This window comes from Solanum verrucosum, unplaced genomic scaffold (genome assembly GCF_900185275.1).
Source record: "Solanum verrucosum unplaced genomic scaffold, falcon-dt-bn FXZP01000252.1, whole genome shotgun sequence".
Lineage (NCBI taxonomy): Eukaryota > Viridiplantae > Streptophyta > Magnoliopsida > Solanales > Solanaceae > Solanum > Solanum verrucosum.
Genome location: NW_026019988.1, coordinates 3,102,482 through 3,122,876, shown reverse-complemented (window position 1 = coordinate 3,122,876; position 20,395 = coordinate 3,102,482). Strand labels below are relative to the sequence as shown.

At 28.3% G+C, this 20,395-nt stretch overlaps 3 protein-coding genes across 3 annotated transcripts in view; 1 reads left to right on the top strand and 2 right to left on the bottom strand.

The window, feature by feature from the left end:
• The window catches only part of LOC125818914 (glutamine synthetase cytosolic isozyme 1-1), a 176,314-nt gene that overhangs the window by 95,613 nt on the left and 60,306 nt on the right, over positions 1 to 20,395 (top strand). The window lies entirely within an intron of this gene.
• Positions 1 to 20,395, bottom strand: part of LOC125818922 (uncharacterized) — a 196,224-nt gene that overhangs the window by 149,843 nt on the left and 25,986 nt on the right. The window lies entirely within an intron of this gene.
• On the bottom strand, positions 12,410 to 14,656 carry LOC125818917 (transcription factor MYB20-like). Its single transcript, XM_049498428.1, has 3 exons — positions 14,441 to 14,656; positions 13,733 to 13,862; positions 12,410 to 12,993 (listed from the first exon to the last, which is right to left on the bottom strand). Exons 1-3 carry the CDS (start codon positions 14,571 to 14,573, stop codon positions 12,441 to 12,443), a joined length of 816 nt encoding a protein of 271 aa, XP_049354385.1. The 5' UTR covers positions 14,574 to 14,656; the 3' UTR covers positions 12,410 to 12,440.

The following is a 20,395-nucleotide window of genomic DNA, read 5'->3' as shown; positions in this document are numbered from 1 at the left end:
TAGGGGAGGTGAAGAGGAAATTGCGAGAAAATTATAAGGTGAAAAATCGATCTATATATCACAAAAAGGTGGAAGTTTATGGTGCTATTGGGTGCAAGCAGGTTCATTCAGATCCCTTTACATTGAAAAATTATACTTTATATACATAAGGTTAAGGTTATTGTGAATCTCTAATAATTTCTTGATGTTTTTCTTATTTTATATTTCAAATTTTCTTACTAAAAGTTCTAGTTCAATTATTGTATGGTGTTGTGGTTCGAATTGCAGTGTATGCACTATTGAGTTTAGAGTCAGATTCCTCTTTAAATGCACACTAAGTAAATCGACTTTTGTGTAATAACTCATAAACCACATATGATATATATAAATCATACTAGCTAGACAAGTCTGATGCGACAAGCTTTGGCTGAAAATGCTTCTGATAATGAAAACGATATTCAGTCTTCCTAGTAAAAAATCACTCACCTAACCAACTCAGCCAAGCCTCGCGAATTGTTAAAAATCTTTTACGTGTTTGCCTATGTCATCCAATCCAAGGAGTCAACAAACCCTAAATAAATAAATAAAAATGTCATTTTCTATTCTACGATTTTGAGTCATGTGATGATCATTGGTTAATCTAAAGTTGATGAGAAAGATGCATGATTGTGGTACTTTTAAATTGTAGCATAGATTCATGTGGTTCATAATTATAGGTTACGGTGGAATGTTAGTTACTTTCTAATTCTTAATAATGAAAGATTTTAAGTTTAAAGTTTGAATATGATCATACGATGTCATATTTGTTAGAGAAAATTTGAATTAGTCGGATCTCAAAATAAATGTTAGATACAAATAAGAAATAAAATTCCCTTCATTTCATTTACTTGGTATTTCATTTTACTTGTTCAATTTAGAAAATTAAGTATTTTCTTTCAATACCACCCCTATCATTGAATGATTGAATAAAGTATTAGCAGTCAAATTTAGATTTTTAAAATATCATTAATAAAGTTAGATTAGTAAAAATATACTTCTAATTAAATTTAAAGATATGTGTCAGATCAACTACAATCAAGTATTATAAAACTGAAGTAATAATAAAGATTTTTTTTACTTTTCTTTATCTTTTTCTTTTCAGCCATGAAGCTTGTTAAGGAAAATAGAAAAAAGGTAAATTGGGCCCCAAAATTTCTTTTCATCCGTTTAAATCTTGGAGGATAGAATTACACGTATTTATGTTAGTTAGAGATAACAGACACTTCATAGAATTAATCAATATGTATCAAAATTGATCCGAACACCACAATTATATATGTATATAAAAAGTAGTGTGATTTTTTTTCATTGAGTACCCTTCTAATGGTACTAGTACACTTTGACAACAAAACAAGAAGAGTGTAGAAACACATAATATGCTACCTAAGGATAAGGTTTTATACATATCATATTAAATGGATAATACTATGGAATGAATAGTTCTTCAAAACCCCATTACTCCTCCTCCACTAGAAAAAAAAGGGAAAAGAAATAATTCCTACCAAATTTCAATTAAAATGAAATATTTAGGATAAATTAATGCAATTTAGGAGGTCACATACAATGACATATCATATAATACACCTATCAATTGAAATATTCTCATCCTAAATCTTGGTTTCGTATTTGTATTTTTGAGGGTGGGGGTTTCAATCATGAGTTTATTAATTTAATATAATAACAATATTTTTGAGTCAAATTTAATACATATGTTTGAAAAATAAATATAACGTTTAAATTGTGAATTCACTACTTGCATGATGGTCAAATAAATAACGGTTCTTGGGAAATGGTTATATCATATTTGGTGATGTGTTGACAAACTTGTTCTCATACAAATTAAATGGACATCAAATTTGGTGGAATATTACAATTGGAAAGTGATAAAGAGCTATAAACTCTATATCTTGGATACTATACATAGATCTATCTTTTGTGGGGTTTCAATTGGGGTAAAAAAGGGTGATTTATTGATTTATACACACTTTATTCTTATCTTAAAAAGGTATAAAAAATGTTTTTGATAGATCATCAACTCATGAACTAAAACATAATCCATACTAAAAACAATGGAGAAAAAAAACAGCAACAACAAAGAGATTATATTATATGATAATTGAAATCAAGAAAATAATAAAATAATAACAAAGTAATAAAACACTAAATAATAATATCTTGGTCATGACCAGTGAAATGTTCCACTCTCTGTTGATCCCTCAAAAACTCCAATAAAATTAAGTCTCAACTCAATTTAGAAATTAATTAAAAGTATTGGACCTTCTTAGTGCTTTTTACTTAGTACTATAAAGGAAAAATAAAAAGAATAAAAAGCTAATGTGTCATGCCAAGTGTCAATAGAGGTGAAGAATAAAACCCTACACACTATTCCTCTTGCTTGAAATCTATGTTAGCCTTACATCATCTTTTTTTTTTTTCTTTTAATTTTATTGTATATAGTTAGGGGAGGTGAAGAGGATATTGCGAGAAAATTATAAGGTGAAAAATCGATCTATATATCACAAAAAGGTTGAAGTTTATGGTGCTATTGGGTGCAAGCGGGTTCATTCAGATCCCTTTACATTGAAAAATTATACTTTATATACATAAGGTTAAGGTTATTGTGAATCTCTAATAATTTCTTGATGTTTTTCTTATTTTATATTTCAAATTTTCTTACTAAAAGTTCTAGTTCAATTATTGTATGGTGTTGTGGTTCGAATTGCAGTGTATGCACTATTGAGTTTAGAGTCGGATTCCTCTTTAAATGTGCACTAAGTAAATAGACTTTTGTGTAATAACTCATAAACCACATATGATATATATAAATCATATTAGCTAGACAAGTTTGATGCGTCAAGCTTTGGCTGAAAATACTTCTGATAATGAAAATTGATATTCAGTCTTCCTAGTAAAAAACCACTCACCCAATCAACTCAACCAAGCCTCGGGGATTGTTAAAAATCTTTTACGTGTTTGCCTATGTCATCCAATCCAAGGAGTCAACAAACCCTAAATAAATAAATAAAAATGTCATTTTCTATTCTACGATTTTGAGTCATGTGATGATCATTGGTTAATCTAAAGTTGATGAGAAAGATGCATGATTGTGGTACTTTTAAATTGTAGCATAGATTCATGTGGTTCATAATTATAGGTTATGGTGGAGTGCTAGTTACTTTCTCATTCTTAATAATGAAAGATTTCAAGTTTAAGTACGATCATACGATGTCATATTTGTTAGTAAAAATTTGAATTAGTCAGATCTCAAAATAGATATTAGACTCAAATAAGAAATAAAATTCCCTTCATTTCATTTACTTGGTATTTCATTTTACTTGTTCAATTTAAAAAATCAAGTATTTTCTTTCAATACTACCCCTATCATTGAATGATTGAATAAAGAATTAGCAGTTAAATTTAGATTTTTAAAATATCATTAATAAACTTAGCTTAGTAAAAATATACTTCTAATTAAATTTTAAGATATGTGTCAGATCAACTACGATCAAGTAGTATAAAACAGAAGGAATAATAAAGATTTTTTTTACTTTTCTTTATCTTTTTCTTTTCAGCCATGAAGCTTGTAAAGGAAAATAGAAAAAGGTAAATTGGGCCCCAAAATCCACTAAAACAGACCAATACGGTTATACGCGTGGGCCGACAAGCCCTTTAGGATTCTGCTGCCGCCCCAATAATTTTTTTTTATAAAGTATAGAAACCTCGACAATTTGGACGCTAATTACATTTTATTTTGAAAGTTTATAATTTTAAATTTTTAAGAACTTTTAGATACATTACTCCTTCACCCGATACATAGCAAATGATACATAATTTATGTATCAGATAAGTATCTATAAACTAGATTCATATTGATTTAAGTTTGTAATAATTGAAGTTATGTATCAAAAATAACATTTGTATCAGATACATTGTGCACAAACAAAATTATAATGTATTTGATAAAGGTGGAGTGATGCATTCCGATGTTAAGAGAGAGAAGGAAAAAATGTTTTATTTTTGTAATTAATTCAAATGATGGAGATTATTTTTAGAGATTATGTTATCTTAAATTATGTAATTACGTGGTCCCCCCCCCCCCCCCCCCCCCAAATAATGCATTTTCCGTTTAATTTTTAGGGAAACTTGCAATAATCCCACTAGTTTAGTAGCTAATTAATTAGATATACTCTAATTTGCAATATTACGAATCTTACCAGAATTTGGTATGTCTAGATAAATGTATCTCACGATACATGAGGTCAAAATTAGACATAATTTATTCTAGATAGACTATATCCAAGTAGATTCACAGATTCACATGTATCTGCAGGGATACATAGACAAATCTCGCTCGCCTCTCTCCCATCTCGCTCTAGGATACCAGATACATACATATACATGTATTTAGTGTGATTCACATGTATCTGAGATACATGACTATCTCGCTCCCCATCTTGCTCGTCTCTTTCCTTATTTTAGTATATCTGGTAGCAAAAACTACATGTATTTAGGTGTATCTTCGTCAACATATGGTAGGAAACTCTTAATTAGTGGTAGGATACATAATTATTTGAATTATATGTAAAATTAGTATATGTTATATGGATGTATTTTGTTTAATAAGGTTTGTTTTTCCTAACTTTTATATCAATTTACATATTGATTTCATAATATTAAGTACATATTTTACAACTATAAAATATTATATGATATATTTTACGATGTATGGTAAAAAATAAATTCTCATTAAAACCATGACGAACTTCTCTTTTTCACTAATTTGATCAATTTATGAGAAATAATTATTGAGCATTTTTCAATAAAAAAATAACGACTATTTATCAAATTACTATTAATAACAAATTTTCAAGTATACTTAATTATCAAACTACAAAGAATATCTTCCCAAATAACTCGATTGCAAACATCGAAGGAATTATCAAACTACAAAGAAAGCATAATCATACCCAATAAAACATATTTTGTTATTATCTAATTGAAGCACGAATATTATTTTATTATGATAATCTTATCTATTTGATTAGAATCTTTCTTTTAATTAAGTTATCCAATTCAAGCACAAATACTGTTAATAATAAAATTCATGTGCCAATGTGTCATAATACCTTTTTATCACCAATAAAGTTATTAGGGATTCTTTCATTTTGTGTCTTTGGGGGATAATAAAGTACATGCTAACGTCATATTCAAGGAATTTTGGTGTCACAATGATGTAATAATATTTTGGGAGGAGTTACTTTAGAAGGATGCAAAAATATATTTATATACATTTTAAATTAAAAATAAATATATATTTGATGAATTTTGTAACAAATATACAATTTAGTATAAGTCGCAAATACTAAATGTGCTACATCTATATATGGTATTTGAATGCGACTTATAAATCGTATTCGTCAAATACATTGCTCTATCTTAGAATGAAATAGATTTATGAATGATTAAACTGATTGATTTGCGATTTATAGTTTTTAATATTGTAGCTCCATCGTGAAAAAGAAGAATTTTAATTAATATTTTTTGAGTCGGCAGTCGGCCATAAACCATGAATAATTAGGGATTATATTTAGCCCGCCTAATACTCAATTATGTTTCTCCCTTTTAAAAGTGAACATAATAAGAAAAAGACACTCAATAGACATCTTATATATCACAATCGAAACTATTCCCTTGTCTCAATATATATGATACAGTTGAAATTTCGTGAATCAATTAAAAAAAATTTATCGGATTACAAATATATATATTAGTTATATAATTTATAATAATTTTTACATAGTTTTTAGATATATAAATTTTATTTCAAAAAAATTAAAACTTCCAATTATGTGATATAAATTGGGACGAAGTAAATAGACATTATCCTTCATATCAAAATCAAATTAGGTTAACTTAATAAAATCTCAACGATTAGACAAAATGCTTTTCAACTTAATGATAAAATGTTTTTAACTTTTTTCTTTTTTGTTGAAAAGATGCATTTTTATTGAAAGCGAAATAGGAATAAAGAATATATCATTACAAAAAAGAAATTAAGTAATGATCCATCTTTATTTATTTTGGTTTTCCATTCGGTGTTCAGTACTGACATTGAATTTCGATTAGTTCGAAGTTGCACCAAGTAGGGTTCATTCGGACCAAATAACAACATTGAATCCTGATTAACTAAGATTCCTGTCAGTAGTGTCCACTCACAGTAACGCTTTCTGTCAAAGATTTTTGTTTTTATATACAGAGCTCTAAATCAAAACCTTTAGTTAAGAAAGAAGTAACCTCATCTATTGTATCTCGTCCTTTTTGAATAGTAATGGTCCTTCTTCACAAAATTTTATACACAATCAATAAAACTTTTTAATTAAATTTTTATTTATTGAGACTTTACGACTTTAATCAAGTCTAGTAATTGAAAAAGTAGTCCTCTAGTTTAAGTACGGGCAATCATCAAAATTTAGGTAGGCATTAGAAAAAACCTTAGTACAAAAATTAATAATTAAGAATAAATAAATTATTGAAGAAATGCAAGTAGGTTGACATAAGTTAAATATTAGGAGCTTAAGAAGAAAAAAAAAAAGTCAATATAAGGCGTTCATGAAAGTTTTTATTACTAATAAATGAAAAATATTTTCAAAAAAGAGAGTGTGAAAGAAAAATATTCCAATATAAGTAGCCTGTAAAATACTCAAACGTTCACATTTTCACATTAATTACATTAAGAAAGTACATGACTTATTATTTAGCACATTTTAATTAACCTATAGTTTATTTCACTTCGCGTAACATTTTGATCAGTTTAAATTTTACTAATTTGTTCATTTAAATTTTAATACCTTTAGACTTGAAATTATGAAGTACATCAATAAGGTTCCAAATATTTAACGTTCATCGGATGAACAATTTTTTATAAGAAAATTTCATCGATGGTAGAAAATAGATATGAACAGAAATATATGAGAAAATTAATCTACAGTAAAAGTAAATTAAATTATTCTTTTGGACCACTAAGTAAAATCTTGACTCATACATATCACACCGTCTTGTTGTCAACTAAATATGACGACTACTCGCCACACACTACTAAACAACATTATTTAATTTTATAGAAACGCAATCGTGCAAATAAAAAAACGACGGAACATAATGCTCATTTACTTTTACCATAATGTGGTCATTGCATTCATTTAATAAATTCAAAGTCAATTGCGTTGTAAGAAAAATGTTGAGAAAAATCACCATCTAAATCTAGTGTTCATATTTAACGGTCAAAATTTAATTTGTACTATGTACGGTTTAGTCAAAGGGATAAATGCTTTGTTTTATATTCATAGGTAGATTATTAATTAGGTTATTCTAATACTCTCCTCCGTTTACTTTTACTTGTCACTTATTCTAAATAGATTTTCATTTTTAGTTATCACTTTTGACATATCAAGAAAACACAATAATTTTTTTCAATGTTTTACCATCAGCATTAAACACTTATTTTTCAAATCATTTTCTAAGACATCAATTAATAAGGGATAACCCTGAGGGGTAGCTCAGCTGGTAAAGGCCTGAGGACAAAGTCCTTCAGGTCGCCAGTTCGAGCCCCAGCAGGGCCACTGGAGGCATTACAAACCGGCCGCGTCTCCAGGGCCCCGTGGAACTAACCGTGGTGCACCCGCCTTGAAACAGCGGGACCCGGTGGGTACAGCTAGTCGGGTTTGCAAAGCGACACCCGGAAACCACGGTTAAAAAATAAATAAAAATAAAATAATTAATAAGGGATAGTTTGGTAAAATATCTATAACATTAATTATTTTCTTAATGGATATGACAAGTTAAATTGGTGACAAGTAAAAATGAACGGAGAGAGTATTTATGTGTTTTCATTAGAGTGACGCAACTCGATGCACAAGAAATTTTATATTTATGTAAGATTCGAATAAAAATTGCACCCTAATTAAGGATGTAAAAACCTAATCTAATATAAATATTAGAGACTCAAACAATTATTATTCTAACAAAGAAAAAAAAGTCACAATGAAATCATATAGGAACTACTAAAATGGTGAAAACTTTTTCGTATTTAATACTTAAACCAAATCATACTAATTACTTCATTTACAATTCATCTTTCAAAACAAAATACCTTCATGACTCGAATAAAAAACCTAAATTGCTCATTTAACCACCCTTTGTGAATTCGTTCTTTTCCTTCTTTGGGGTCGATAAAAGTCGTGGTAGTAATTTTACAAAATAAATAAATTAGAAACACAAATTTGTTTAGACAAAAGCTACTTGCATACAGAAGCAATTACATAATCAAATTAAGGAATCTTAGGTAGGCAAAGAGGATTTTCCAGAGAGTTATTAATATATGTTCTATAAAGAATTAATAAGTTTTTCCATCAATTTAAATATATATATATATAAGATTCGAATCTTCTCATCTAATTAATTAAAGATAAAGATCCACACACACGCAAAACCAAAGAGATTCCTTTAGGCCAAAAGACGGATTTAGACTTTAAATTTAATAATTTTAATTTCTTAAAAATTTTAATATTATAATTATTATAATTTGGATATGTTCAAAATATATATTTATTAAAATATTAATATTTTAAATATATATATGATCAAAAATACTGAATTCAACTGAACTCGGATAAGTTACCTCTGTCTATAAGGTTGTTGGAAGAAACAAATTTCAAACCAAAAAGAAGACCCTGATTCGATCTCAAAGTTCTTTAATTTATGATTTTCCAAGATCTCCCAAAAAAACAAATAAATATAAAAGTAAATAGGTGGTCCTTTTGTTTTAGAAAAAGAAAAAAAATTGTGGGAAAGGAACAAATGGCTAAATATTAAAGTCAAAATTTACATCTTTAAGCAACATCTCTACCATAGAGAAAATCACGCAATTCGAACATTATTTTTTTCTTTTGACTATATTCGTTTATAGCTTATTGGTTTAATTAATTCAAATTTATTCTAAATAGATAGATAAAATATTTTTTACAATTATATTATTTCTAGGACTCAAATTCATAATTACTGTTCTAATTAAGGATGAAGAGACTCCGATCATCCCATCATATTCCTTGACGAGTTGGTGGTCTTGCTTAGCGTCATCAACAGGAAAAACATAAAATAATATATATAGTAAGTAGAATGAAAACCACAATATTTCAACTAAATAGACCTAAAATTGACTTATAATTGTTCATCTAAAATCACACTTAATTACCAAAAATTCAAAATTAGGAAACTTAATTCAAGATTTTGAACTAATTTGGACCCATATATATGTCACTATTTTGTTAGTGTAAGACTTTATTCTATACAAAAATAAAAGCCATCTTTGAAATCCTCCTGATATATCAAGGCCCTATAATTCATAAATCATAAATATAAATCTTTTTTGATTAATTTCCCGATGTTTAGTACTCGTATTGTCACTCTTCCTCTCGACTAATCTAAATTCACACCGCATAAAAGCTTTTTTAAACAGAAAGTATATTCTTACAATTTTTTTTATTCAAAGCGTGAACTGTGTTCTCTAATTAAGAAGCAGAGAACCCTCTCTATTCACCACAATCCTTATTGGTGGAATTCTTTATTATTGACTTAATTGCGACATTATGTTTTTGTATTTCCTAACAACTAGGATGATTTGCAATTTGGTTCATTTAATAATTCTTACCTTGTGTCTTATTTAATAATATTTGATAGATATATTCTAACAAATATTATTTTTAAAGAAATAAAACTGAACAAACGCACGAAGAGTCAATTAGTTAATTGTATTTGGAATAATATATGTTTCCAACAACATCATTGAATTTGTAATCATACCATATTCTTAGTTGGAAATATGATTAGGTTATCTAATTATCAATTTAAAAACCAACTAATTTGACAATAGCAACTAGCATACTTTTTTGGTTAAACTCGTTGTATGAGACTTACCTAGTGTGGTTAGTTTACCTTTCTGATGTTGTTTTAGACAATAATATGAAACTGTGGATTTTTCTTGTCAATCAAAGAAACTAACTAACAAGATTTCAAATAAATTTCACTTAAGACGTTTTTTTTTTCTGGTCAAATTTTTAAAAATATTACTCCTTAGTTCACACCATGGAAAAATGTAGCTACATAGAGTATTATTCTTGTAACAATTAATGCTGTTTATTACACATATAACTCTGGTATCAAAGTCAGTGTTGCAAAGTTTGAACAAACTATAGTATTATAAAATGAGTTAATTTTTGTAGATGAGGAACTATATCATTATTGCAACAACAACTCAATAGATCGTCCATTAAAAAGAAGTGTAATAAAACATGATTAAAAGAAAAATAATAACAACAAAATTGAAAGACCATCAACGTAAATGAAAAAATATCTATTTTGTTCTTTAACCTCCTAATAAAGATTTAAAATGAGGGGATAATTTTAAAACATAGTATAATAGGAGTACTACATAAAATAGTTGAGGCGTACGGCAAACTAGCTCGGACACCACCTTCGTCAAAAACAACTAATACAATTTTTATTTTTTATTTTGCAATTATGTTACAAAATACTACAACTTGTATACGAAAAAGACTTTTTTTAGAAAAAAAAAAAGAATGGTGATAAAAATATATGTTTTATTCTATGCATAGTCAAGAGGTATCTATCTGTATACATTCTTAAATGGATTGCGTCATATGTGAGTTTGCATTATTATTTTTTTCGGTTATCACCTGATTTTTTATTCCCCCCCTTCCCCCCCCCCCCCCCCCCCCGCATTGGTGGAAAATTTGTACAATACAAAATATTGTTTTTTTCATTCATTTTCACAATCAAATTAGCTCACTGAAAAAATGGATGGTGAGAAATAGCTTTTCACTGAATAGTAGAAAGATTTCTAATTTTTTTGTATGAAACAATTATTCTTTTTCACATTGATTCAATCGAAATATATGTGGGAATAGCACTGAACATTTTTCAGTGAAAAAATAGTGATTTTTTTAGTTGTGTGCATTGCTCGAGTGTTGTGCTTCCATCATACTCCCTCCGTCCCTTTTTAGTTGTCCACTTTAGAAATGACACACAGATTAAGGCAACAATGATTAGCACAGTGAAGTTACAATTTTACCCTTATGACAACTTTTTACTTCAAAATTACAACCACTTATTTGAATTCAAGTGAAATAAATTGGAGGGAAACAACATACACTTTTACAATTTTCAAGAAGTGTAAATAAGGGTATAATAGGAAAAAATTTGTTGTCCTTTCTTGATTTGTCAAAATGGACAACTAAATAGGGACAACTAAAAAAGGAAATATGGACAAGTAAATAGGGACGGAGGGAGTAATTTTTTCCTTACACAGGATTCAAGAAACCTCTAATTAAGAATAGAGGGATTCCAATCATCCCATCACGATTCAACATCCCGTAGCAATTTTTATTTTCTAAATTATATTATCATAGATCAGAGTAAACTTTAATTCTAAATGATTTTTTTTAATTATTATTATATAACAAAAATATATTTTAGTCTAATTATGCAAAAGTTACTTCTACTCTTCTAATTTTGCATTTAGTCAATGATAATATTCTAAATGTTTGGCATCTTCCACTATTTTTTTTAATTATCTAATTTAATTTCTAGTTGGGACTGAGGAAGGTTTAATTTCCACTTGGAAATTGCGACTTAATTTATTAAATTAGTATAAAATGCACTTGATAATATTTGACTTTCGTAATTAATATATGTAATTTGTCTATTTCTCATATATGAACTTATATGCTATTATTTGACTCAAGAGAAAGTTCATAGAGTAACTCGACGTCTTAATCAGTTAGGTAGAATGATTATTGTAAAGAAAATATCAAAGTTATCTCTGTTATCTTTAGACTACACGTTTGCATCGTAAAAATAATTATTAATATTTATATCATGATAAGTTATCTGCATTAGTAGTACTTGAGATGCGGGTCTTCACAGGTTTGATTATGCAAAATGCTTTATGCACCAGATTGATTGTTTCAATACCCAGCAATAAATTAATGAAATTTAAAGTATATATAAAACTAAAATTAGAAAAAGAGTCGTATACTTTTGTATTATCATCCATAACATAAATATATTTGATAAGGCTATTTATGTAATTTGTCTCCATAAACATATCTGTTTTATTTTTATTTTTTATTGTCCATGAACTATAGTAACAACTCTACCATGTAAACTTCTATAGACGATACAAAAAAAAAAGTGACTGGCCAATCAAAAGAAAGAGCTTAATTTTGCTCTCCTTTGAAAAGTTAATAACAATAACTGTCACCGCTAAAAACACGTGAATTTTTATTTTCATTTCTAATGAAATGTTCGTCGAAAATTCACGTTTTTTTTAATAATAGTGTGTTATCTCAAACTTCCAACACTTGAGACCAATCTTGGGAAATGGTGGTGTTGTTCATGTCACTAACATCATCATCATTGAGTAAATAATCTAAAGTGCTTCTGAAATCATCATCTGCCCAACTAATTTCCATGTTGAAATCACATTGCCACTTTGGTAAAAAGTCTTCAAGAATATTGATGGATGATTGAGAAGAAAATGAAGATGTTGATTCATGAGGGACTAAAATTTCATTTGGTGAAATTAAGGGGACTTCATTAGTACAAAAGTCATCATTCATGACTTCATCAATTGAGTTGATGTTTTTTGTACAAGTCCCAATGTTCTTGTTTTCTTCTTGTTTTGCTTCTGATTTGATTTCTACAATTGGTTCCTCTATAGGAATTTGTGTTTCTTGTTGAATAATTGGTTGATTTTTTGTTAGTTGGTCACTAGTAATTGGATTGTGAGTGGTTGGATCAATTCCCATTTTCTTGAGCTTCTTCTTAATATGTGTATTCCAGTGGTTCTTAATTTCATTATCAGTTCTTCCTGGCAGATGAGAAACAATTTTAGACCACCTGAAAATAATTTTGGACAAGCAAATGAAATGAGAAACAATTTTTACAAAATAAAATAAGAATTTAATTTATATATCGATATAGTGCTAAGAATCTTGCAATGTATATTTATTAGTATAAATTAACATGTTATAGCGAACATATTTATAGTAAGCTACTACTCATATCAGAATAGACTTCCTTGAAGTGCAATTCTTCGTCGAACGTGTATAAATGCAAAGATGTGCACTAAATTATTATTTTTTATATTGAAAAGTTTCACTTACCTTTTCCCCACTTATCTAAAAAATAGTGTAATGAATAGCCAAAATAAAATTAATGTATACAAAATTAGAAAGTGAAAAAAAAAGGTATACAGTGGAGAATGGGTGCCTAAAATTGAGTTGAAATTGTTGTCTGCCACTTCAAACTATCATTTGAAGTCACTCCTTTTCTTTTTCTTTGTTAGAAGTTTCTTTAAATAAGCTCCACATGTAACATATATATATGTCATAACGAATACAAAATTTAAACATTGTGAATTTTTTTTTAAAAAAAGAGGTTCTATTTATAATTATTTTTTTCGCATTCATACACATATATATAAAGGTAGACACAAAAAAGAAATAGATTATGATAATATCGCGAAGCTATGATTGAATCCCAAAATGCTAACTCCGACATAGTATAAATAGGTTAAATTGAATTCCGTTAATGAAAATGCTGACTCCGACATAATATGAATGGAGAAAATATGTACCTATTGCCAAGTTGAGCATGAAGATCAATAACCATTTTTTCTTCATATTCTGATAAAAGTCCCCTTTTCAAATCTGGTCTTAGATAATTTGTCCATCTCAATCTACAACTCTTTCCACATCTCAATAGCCCTGCAATAAATATGACATCCACCAAAATTATTATTAATTTTTTTCTAAGAAATAAACTCACCAACATAAATAATAAAATAATAAATAAATAAAAACAAGATTACAAGAATCATAGTATTTCTGAGGTATCTGGTGAAGATATCTTCTATCAAGTCAATAAATTTATTATCTGTCATTTTTTTTAATTTTAATAAAAAACCAATTTTATTAACAAAACCATATATTTTCTCCCATGTTTGGATTTCTTTATGAGAATTGGACCAATGGGGTTGGTACAATCATTGAAATTAACAATTCCTTTTCATTTCAAAGACGTTGAGAGCTCGGAATCTCCTTTATCGAAAAATATACTGTTTAAATAAAAAAAACAAGTTTCCCTCTTCATACATCATAAATTGTTGAATTTATCTGACATAAAAGAAAGATTCTAATGTAGCAATTACTTTACGTCACAAGTATAAATCTAAGTCACAAATGTGACGTTTTAATAATTTTCTAAATTCCATGATATAATTAAATTTTTTACTCCGATACTGTTCGATCGTAAATAAAAGAGGAAGAATGAGAAAGGAAAAAACCTGCAAGTTTAGGGAGAGATCTCCAACAACATTGACCATTATTAAGGATGAAATTAGTAAGCTTCTTGTCTTCCTCAGATGACCATGGACCTTTTTTCACTACATTTTTGTCACAACAAGGTTGTCTCCCCATGTTCTTTCAAGAAATAAAACAATAAAAATATAAACTTTGGGATAAAATGTTATAACCTATAGTTTTATCAAAAGGTATTATTGTTGACAAATGGAGTTTTTTTTTTTTTAGAAAGAGAAAAAAAGAGAAGAGATGTCCTATTGAAGACTAGCACCAAATGCCACCTACATATATATATAATCAAAATCTACACCCCCAACCCCCCCCCCCCCCCCCCCCCTCCACCTAAATTTCAAGATTTTTTTTTTTATATATATAATGGTAGTTTAATTATTAATCTATTATGGTAAGTTAATTACTATTTATCATGTTTAGGACCTATAAATATTTATTTTTTATTATAGAAATTTACTTATGATTATTTAATAAGCAACTATGGAATGTTTTGTGCTATTGACTATGATTTCAGCGGAATTTAATTTTTTTTTACTAAGAATGATTTCAGCAGAACTCAGTATTTTTGACGAAAAAGGTATAAAGATAACTTCTGAATTTGAGTTTATTAGTTTTGAATGCATGTATTTATCCACCATTTGAATTAGTTTTATATTTATACATATTTATATAATTAATTTTTAAAATATAAATATAGCCAAGTTACTAATTTTTCACATTCTTTGGGTTTTTTTTTTTTGCTTTTTTTGAAATTATTTGATTTATTTTCTTAAAAGGGAAAAGAGTCAAAATTACCCCTCAACTTTGTTTTATTGGTTGAAAAACAAGTTATTTTTATCCATGCCGTCAATAAACTTAACAAATATACCCCTCCTTGGATGGAAAGCCCCAAATCAAATAAAATTATCCGATTTTACTTAAATTATCCAATTTTAACCCGACCCGACCCACTTAATAATATAACTCATTTCTTTTACCCAAATCAACTTTATTTTCCCCAACACCAAAGCCACCACCCTCTCCGAGATCTCCTTCACCACCACCGCCGAAACCACCACCTCTCCCACTACTCTACCTCCTCCAAGTCAGCAGCCCTATCAAGAGTCAACTTCTCTGCGCTCATTGTTGATGTTTCAGTGTCATATTTCATCCAATCTTTCCGAACATGATGTTATGTGGTTTATTTTATGTTGGATTCATAATCTTTGTTTTCCTCCGTCATCTAATTGGCTTCTTTTTCAACATTGCAGGTATGTAATTGTTCGGGACATGACTGATGCTGGTCTTGGTCTGAATAAATTCTGTTATGCTGGACTTATAGCAGCTCAAAAGAATAAGGAACCTGTATGATGTAGCTTCCAAGGTGAGCAACAAGTGCGTCCATGTGCTTTTACTAATTTTCCATTTTTATTATATTTTGACTTATTTGATTTTGTTTTTGTTACACATCACTCCCTTACACAGCTTTTGAAGAATTTTGAGGAAATTAAGTTGCTTAGGATCAATTTGCCTAGTGGGGAATTGGGTATTGATGAGGGTGCTTTGCTCAAATGGAGAGGTGGTGATTTCGGCGGTGGGGGTGAAGGAGATCTCGGAGAGGGTGGTGGCTTTGGTGGTGGTGAGGAAAATAAAGTTGATTTGGGTAAAAGAAATGGGTTATATTATTAAGTAGGTCGGGTCGGGTTAAAATTGGATAATTTAAGTAAAATTGGATAATTTTAATTGATTTGAGGCTTTCCATCCAAGGAGGGGTATATTTGTTAAGTTTATTGACAGTAGGGGTAAAAATAACTTGTTTTTAACGGTAAGGGTAAAGTCAACTAATAAAACAAAATTTAAGGGTAATTTTGACCCTTTTCCCTTCTTAAAAATTATCTACTTTCTCTACACGTGTCACTTGGTCATGCAGCGCGTACTAGCGCGTGTCATTGTTTACCTTCTGAAAACGCCACTTTAACATCTCCTTTCCTCTCATTGCTTTAGTTTAAAGGGAAAAAAAAATTGGGACAAATATTAAAAATTCTCATAGGGGCAAAGTATGTTTCAAATTATATTTAATTAAAAAAACAAATTTATGTACTTAAATTATATACTTTTAAAATAATTTTCTATACGTTGACTATATAAGATAATTTTTAAAATTTTAGTGTAATTAAATATGACACAAAATCGATTGTTAACAAAAAAATACAATTAATAGATTATATACGAGTATACACATAATTTGACTAACATTGATGATACGATAAAAGTGATAACTAATTATACATGTTATCTCATGTTAAAATTTATTGACAGTGTAAAAATATTCTTTTACAAGATTCCTATGTGAGTTAATTTTAAGTAGAAAAAATTTGCTTTAAGATATTTACGTTGAATCAATAGACACATATGTACAATGTGTTTGATCATAGACTTTACACTTAATCATGGTAATTAGTTGATGTGCATTTTCGTTTTGTTAAATTACTTAACTACAATAAATTAACATGATTTGATATAAACGTCTACTATAAATATTTACCTTAAAATCATATCGGTATGAGTTCTCATAATACGTATAATGTGAATAGGTCCTAGATAATTAAATGGTGGGTTCACAATGATTTTTTAAATTTTTATTTTTTCATTTTTACGTTGTCAATGAAGTTGAAAGAAACTGCCAACTTAACTTGATTTCTTGAAGTAAAATTCATCGAATAAAGGTAGATTGAAAACATTGATCTTACCTTATACATAAATTCAGGAGATCATATATAAAATAAAATATTGATAAAATTAAGACTCTTTAAAGTGCGTATATATACTATAATTCATGTTTGAAATCTCTCGTATACATTTTCAGTCAAGCTCGTCGTAAGGGGCTTGTTTAATGAAGTTTATCTCTTTTGTGTGATTGTGGACTATTACATTGGAGCAGAGTTTACAATGTGAACACCTGAAAATAGTAATTATCGGTTCCCCGGTAAAAAATATGTGTGTATATATATATGAATGGTGTGTACATTATTTGTACTCCAAAATGGACCTACATTCTTATGCATTAAGTAAAAAAATTGCCCCACACTAATCCAAAAATTAGGACCAAAGAAAATGTCCATAGCCAGCTATTGGTCAAAATTAGTGTAATATACTTTTGTTTCACCAAATTCATAAAATACTAAAAGTCTACTAGAAGACCAATAAGAGTGAGTAAAACATTATATAAAAAAATACAAATATACCCAATTTTTGTGTTGTGATTCTTTTGTTATGTATAAAGTTTGAAATTTCAATCCCTATTTGCTTTATTTATTTACCTACCTTTTAAAAGTACAAACTATATATATTATATAATCGAATGTTAGATGTACTTTGAAGAAATTGATTATTGTGTACATAATAATCACCTTGTAAATTCTTGTTACTTTCTTCGAGTCAAAATTTGGGTAATGGACATATAGTAAGCTATATTAGATTTGTTTCTTACCATTTTTTTTTCTCTCTTTTACTTAGGATTCGATATTTTTGTTGAGGTTCAATTAAATTGCTACTGTGCATTATAAGACATATTTTTTTGGGTCGACTCTCCCAATGAAAGAGCTCATATTCAAGTCAGGCTTATATTACTTGTCATAAAGTCACCTACTTGTTAGAAGTCTCCGGTTCAAGTTTTGATTAAGATTTTTTTTTTATTATGGAGCAATTTTAAATTTTTTTATACGAATTCAAATTAATTTGAACTCAATATGAATACACTAGTCATCGAACAACTAATTTTGATTACGAAAACATTAGTCATTTGGTTAGTTTTAATAAATTTTTTTATACGAATTCAAATTAATTTGAACTCAATATGAATACACTAGTCATCGAACAACTAATTTTGATTACGAAAACATTAGTCATTTGGTTAGTTTTAATATATTATTAGCCAACCCCATGAGATAATAGTAAACAATTAATTATCTCACTATCATGAAGAAACAAATTCCACCTATTATATACTGGTAAAAAATGTTTTCTATGGGCTGCGCTAATTTTCAATAGTTGTTTCAATATCTTGATTGATTTAATTTCTTGCCAAACCTGTTAGATATATATAGAAATATGTTAAAACATGTTTTCATAGTTTAATTCTCAATTTGCAGATCAGTACAAAATTAGATTAACATGGTGTTCTAGATTAGAAGGCGTTTGGTAATAGATTTCAATTTATTTATTTTTATTTGAAATATTATGAAGTTCAAGTTGAAGATGAAGTTGTGTTTAATTATATTTTTATGTTCAACATGTGTTTTTTAGTAAACGTGTATTTACTGGGGAAAGTATTATAGAAGTACGCTGATTCTCATATGAACAAAGAAAAAATTTGAAATATCTCGAAGATCATATTAATACATCAACACTTTATTTTATTTTTGAATTTTTCACCCGATGTTTGAGAAAAATTAAAATGTGGCAACTTTGAATGTTGTCTATGTTTTGGCCCAAAAAGTAAAGAAGTGTTTTGTTTTTAAAGGAAGACTTGATATAAGCAAAGTCCAACCAACAGACCATGGACCTGGGCTTAAGCCCAGATGAAAATTTGGACAATCTCTTTTGGATATGGGTAGGTAAGTTAGAGGCCCAACTATTTATTTTGTGACCTTACGGTGGACGAAATGCACAAATACTTGCTTTTGAAATCGTTATTTAATTTAATGCTAAATTTTTTCGACAAGTTTACTCACTTGAGACACAAATTCAAATGTACGTGACTGAAGTTTAAAAATTCATGTTTGAATTTAAACATTTATTTTGAAGTATAGCTTTGCCATTTGTCTGTAGTTTTGTACGATTTTCCATGACCAAAAATGTAAAATACTTTTAACTGAAGTTGCGAATTCCATAAGGTTAAACTTCAAACATAAATATCGAAAAGTGTAGTTATGCATATTTTGTGCTCGTCTATAATTTATACCCCTTATAATAAATAATCTTTTCACAATGCAAAAATGTATATTTTCATATCACAATGTATCAGAAGTTATGTCAGGACATGAATTCAATTTCTAAATAATTTATTATTCACTATACATAAGTTCAATTGCTAAAAGATAAAAATTTAAAACTAGCTCATATGAAGGATCAAAATTAAAGATTAGTTCATTTAAAAGATTAAAAAAAAAAAATTAAATATCAATCTATTCAAAAATTTAAAATTTAGCCTCTTTGAAATGATAAATTCAAGCCCAAAAACAAACTTAAACTAAAAGCCCAACTCAATTTTTTTTCAACTCAAGACCACAGTAATTATCATAGGGATCTCCACAGATAATCATCTCCTACATCATCTTCTCCAATGTACCAAAAGATAAGCTTTACAGAACCTTCCAGAGCTTCTAGAAAAAACTCCATTTCTTTATATAGTATTCTCCTCCTAAAATAAACAGATACATTAAAAAAAAAAAAAAGAAGAAGAAAAAATGGCGATTTTTGGTGATCCTTTTAGAAGATTCTTATTAAGTCCGACGATTTATCGAAACTTTTCTGGTTCTCCTGCTCTTCTCGATTGGATTGAATCTCCTAATTCTCACATCTTCAAAATCAATGTCCCAGGTTTGATTTCTTCACTTTGCTATTCAATTTTTGTAAATCTGTTGCGATCGGAGAGGCGAATTTAAGATTTCAAGAGAAAACATTCAATGCAAGTAAAAACTAAATTATTAACGGAAGACATGTAACAACATGTGAGTTATCGTGCTTGAATTTGAATATAACCTAAGGTTTATATAGTCAATTTTAACTTGTTTGAGATCAGAAACAAGTGTATAAGTAAATCTATCTACGGGTTCAACTGAATGCACTAGTTTTATCTCACACATACAAATATTTAATTTGGAACATAGTGTACTAATATAATTAGTGAATTTAGTCGCATTTAGATTTAGAGCACATAGAGTTCA

Coding starts and splice junctions, on each gene's coding strand:
- LOC125818917 (XM_049498428.1), bottom strand. CDS start 14,573: ATGGGGAGACAACCTTGTTGTGACAAAAATGTAGTGAAAAAAGGTCCA. Junction 13,863..14,440: donor ATCTCTCCCTAAACTTGCAG/GTTTTTTCCTTT, acceptor TATTTATTGCAG/GGCTATTGAGATGTGGAAAG. Junction 12,994..13,732: donor CATGCTCAACTTGGCAATAG/GTACATATTTTC, acceptor AATTATTTTCAG/GTGGTCTAAAATTGTTTCTC.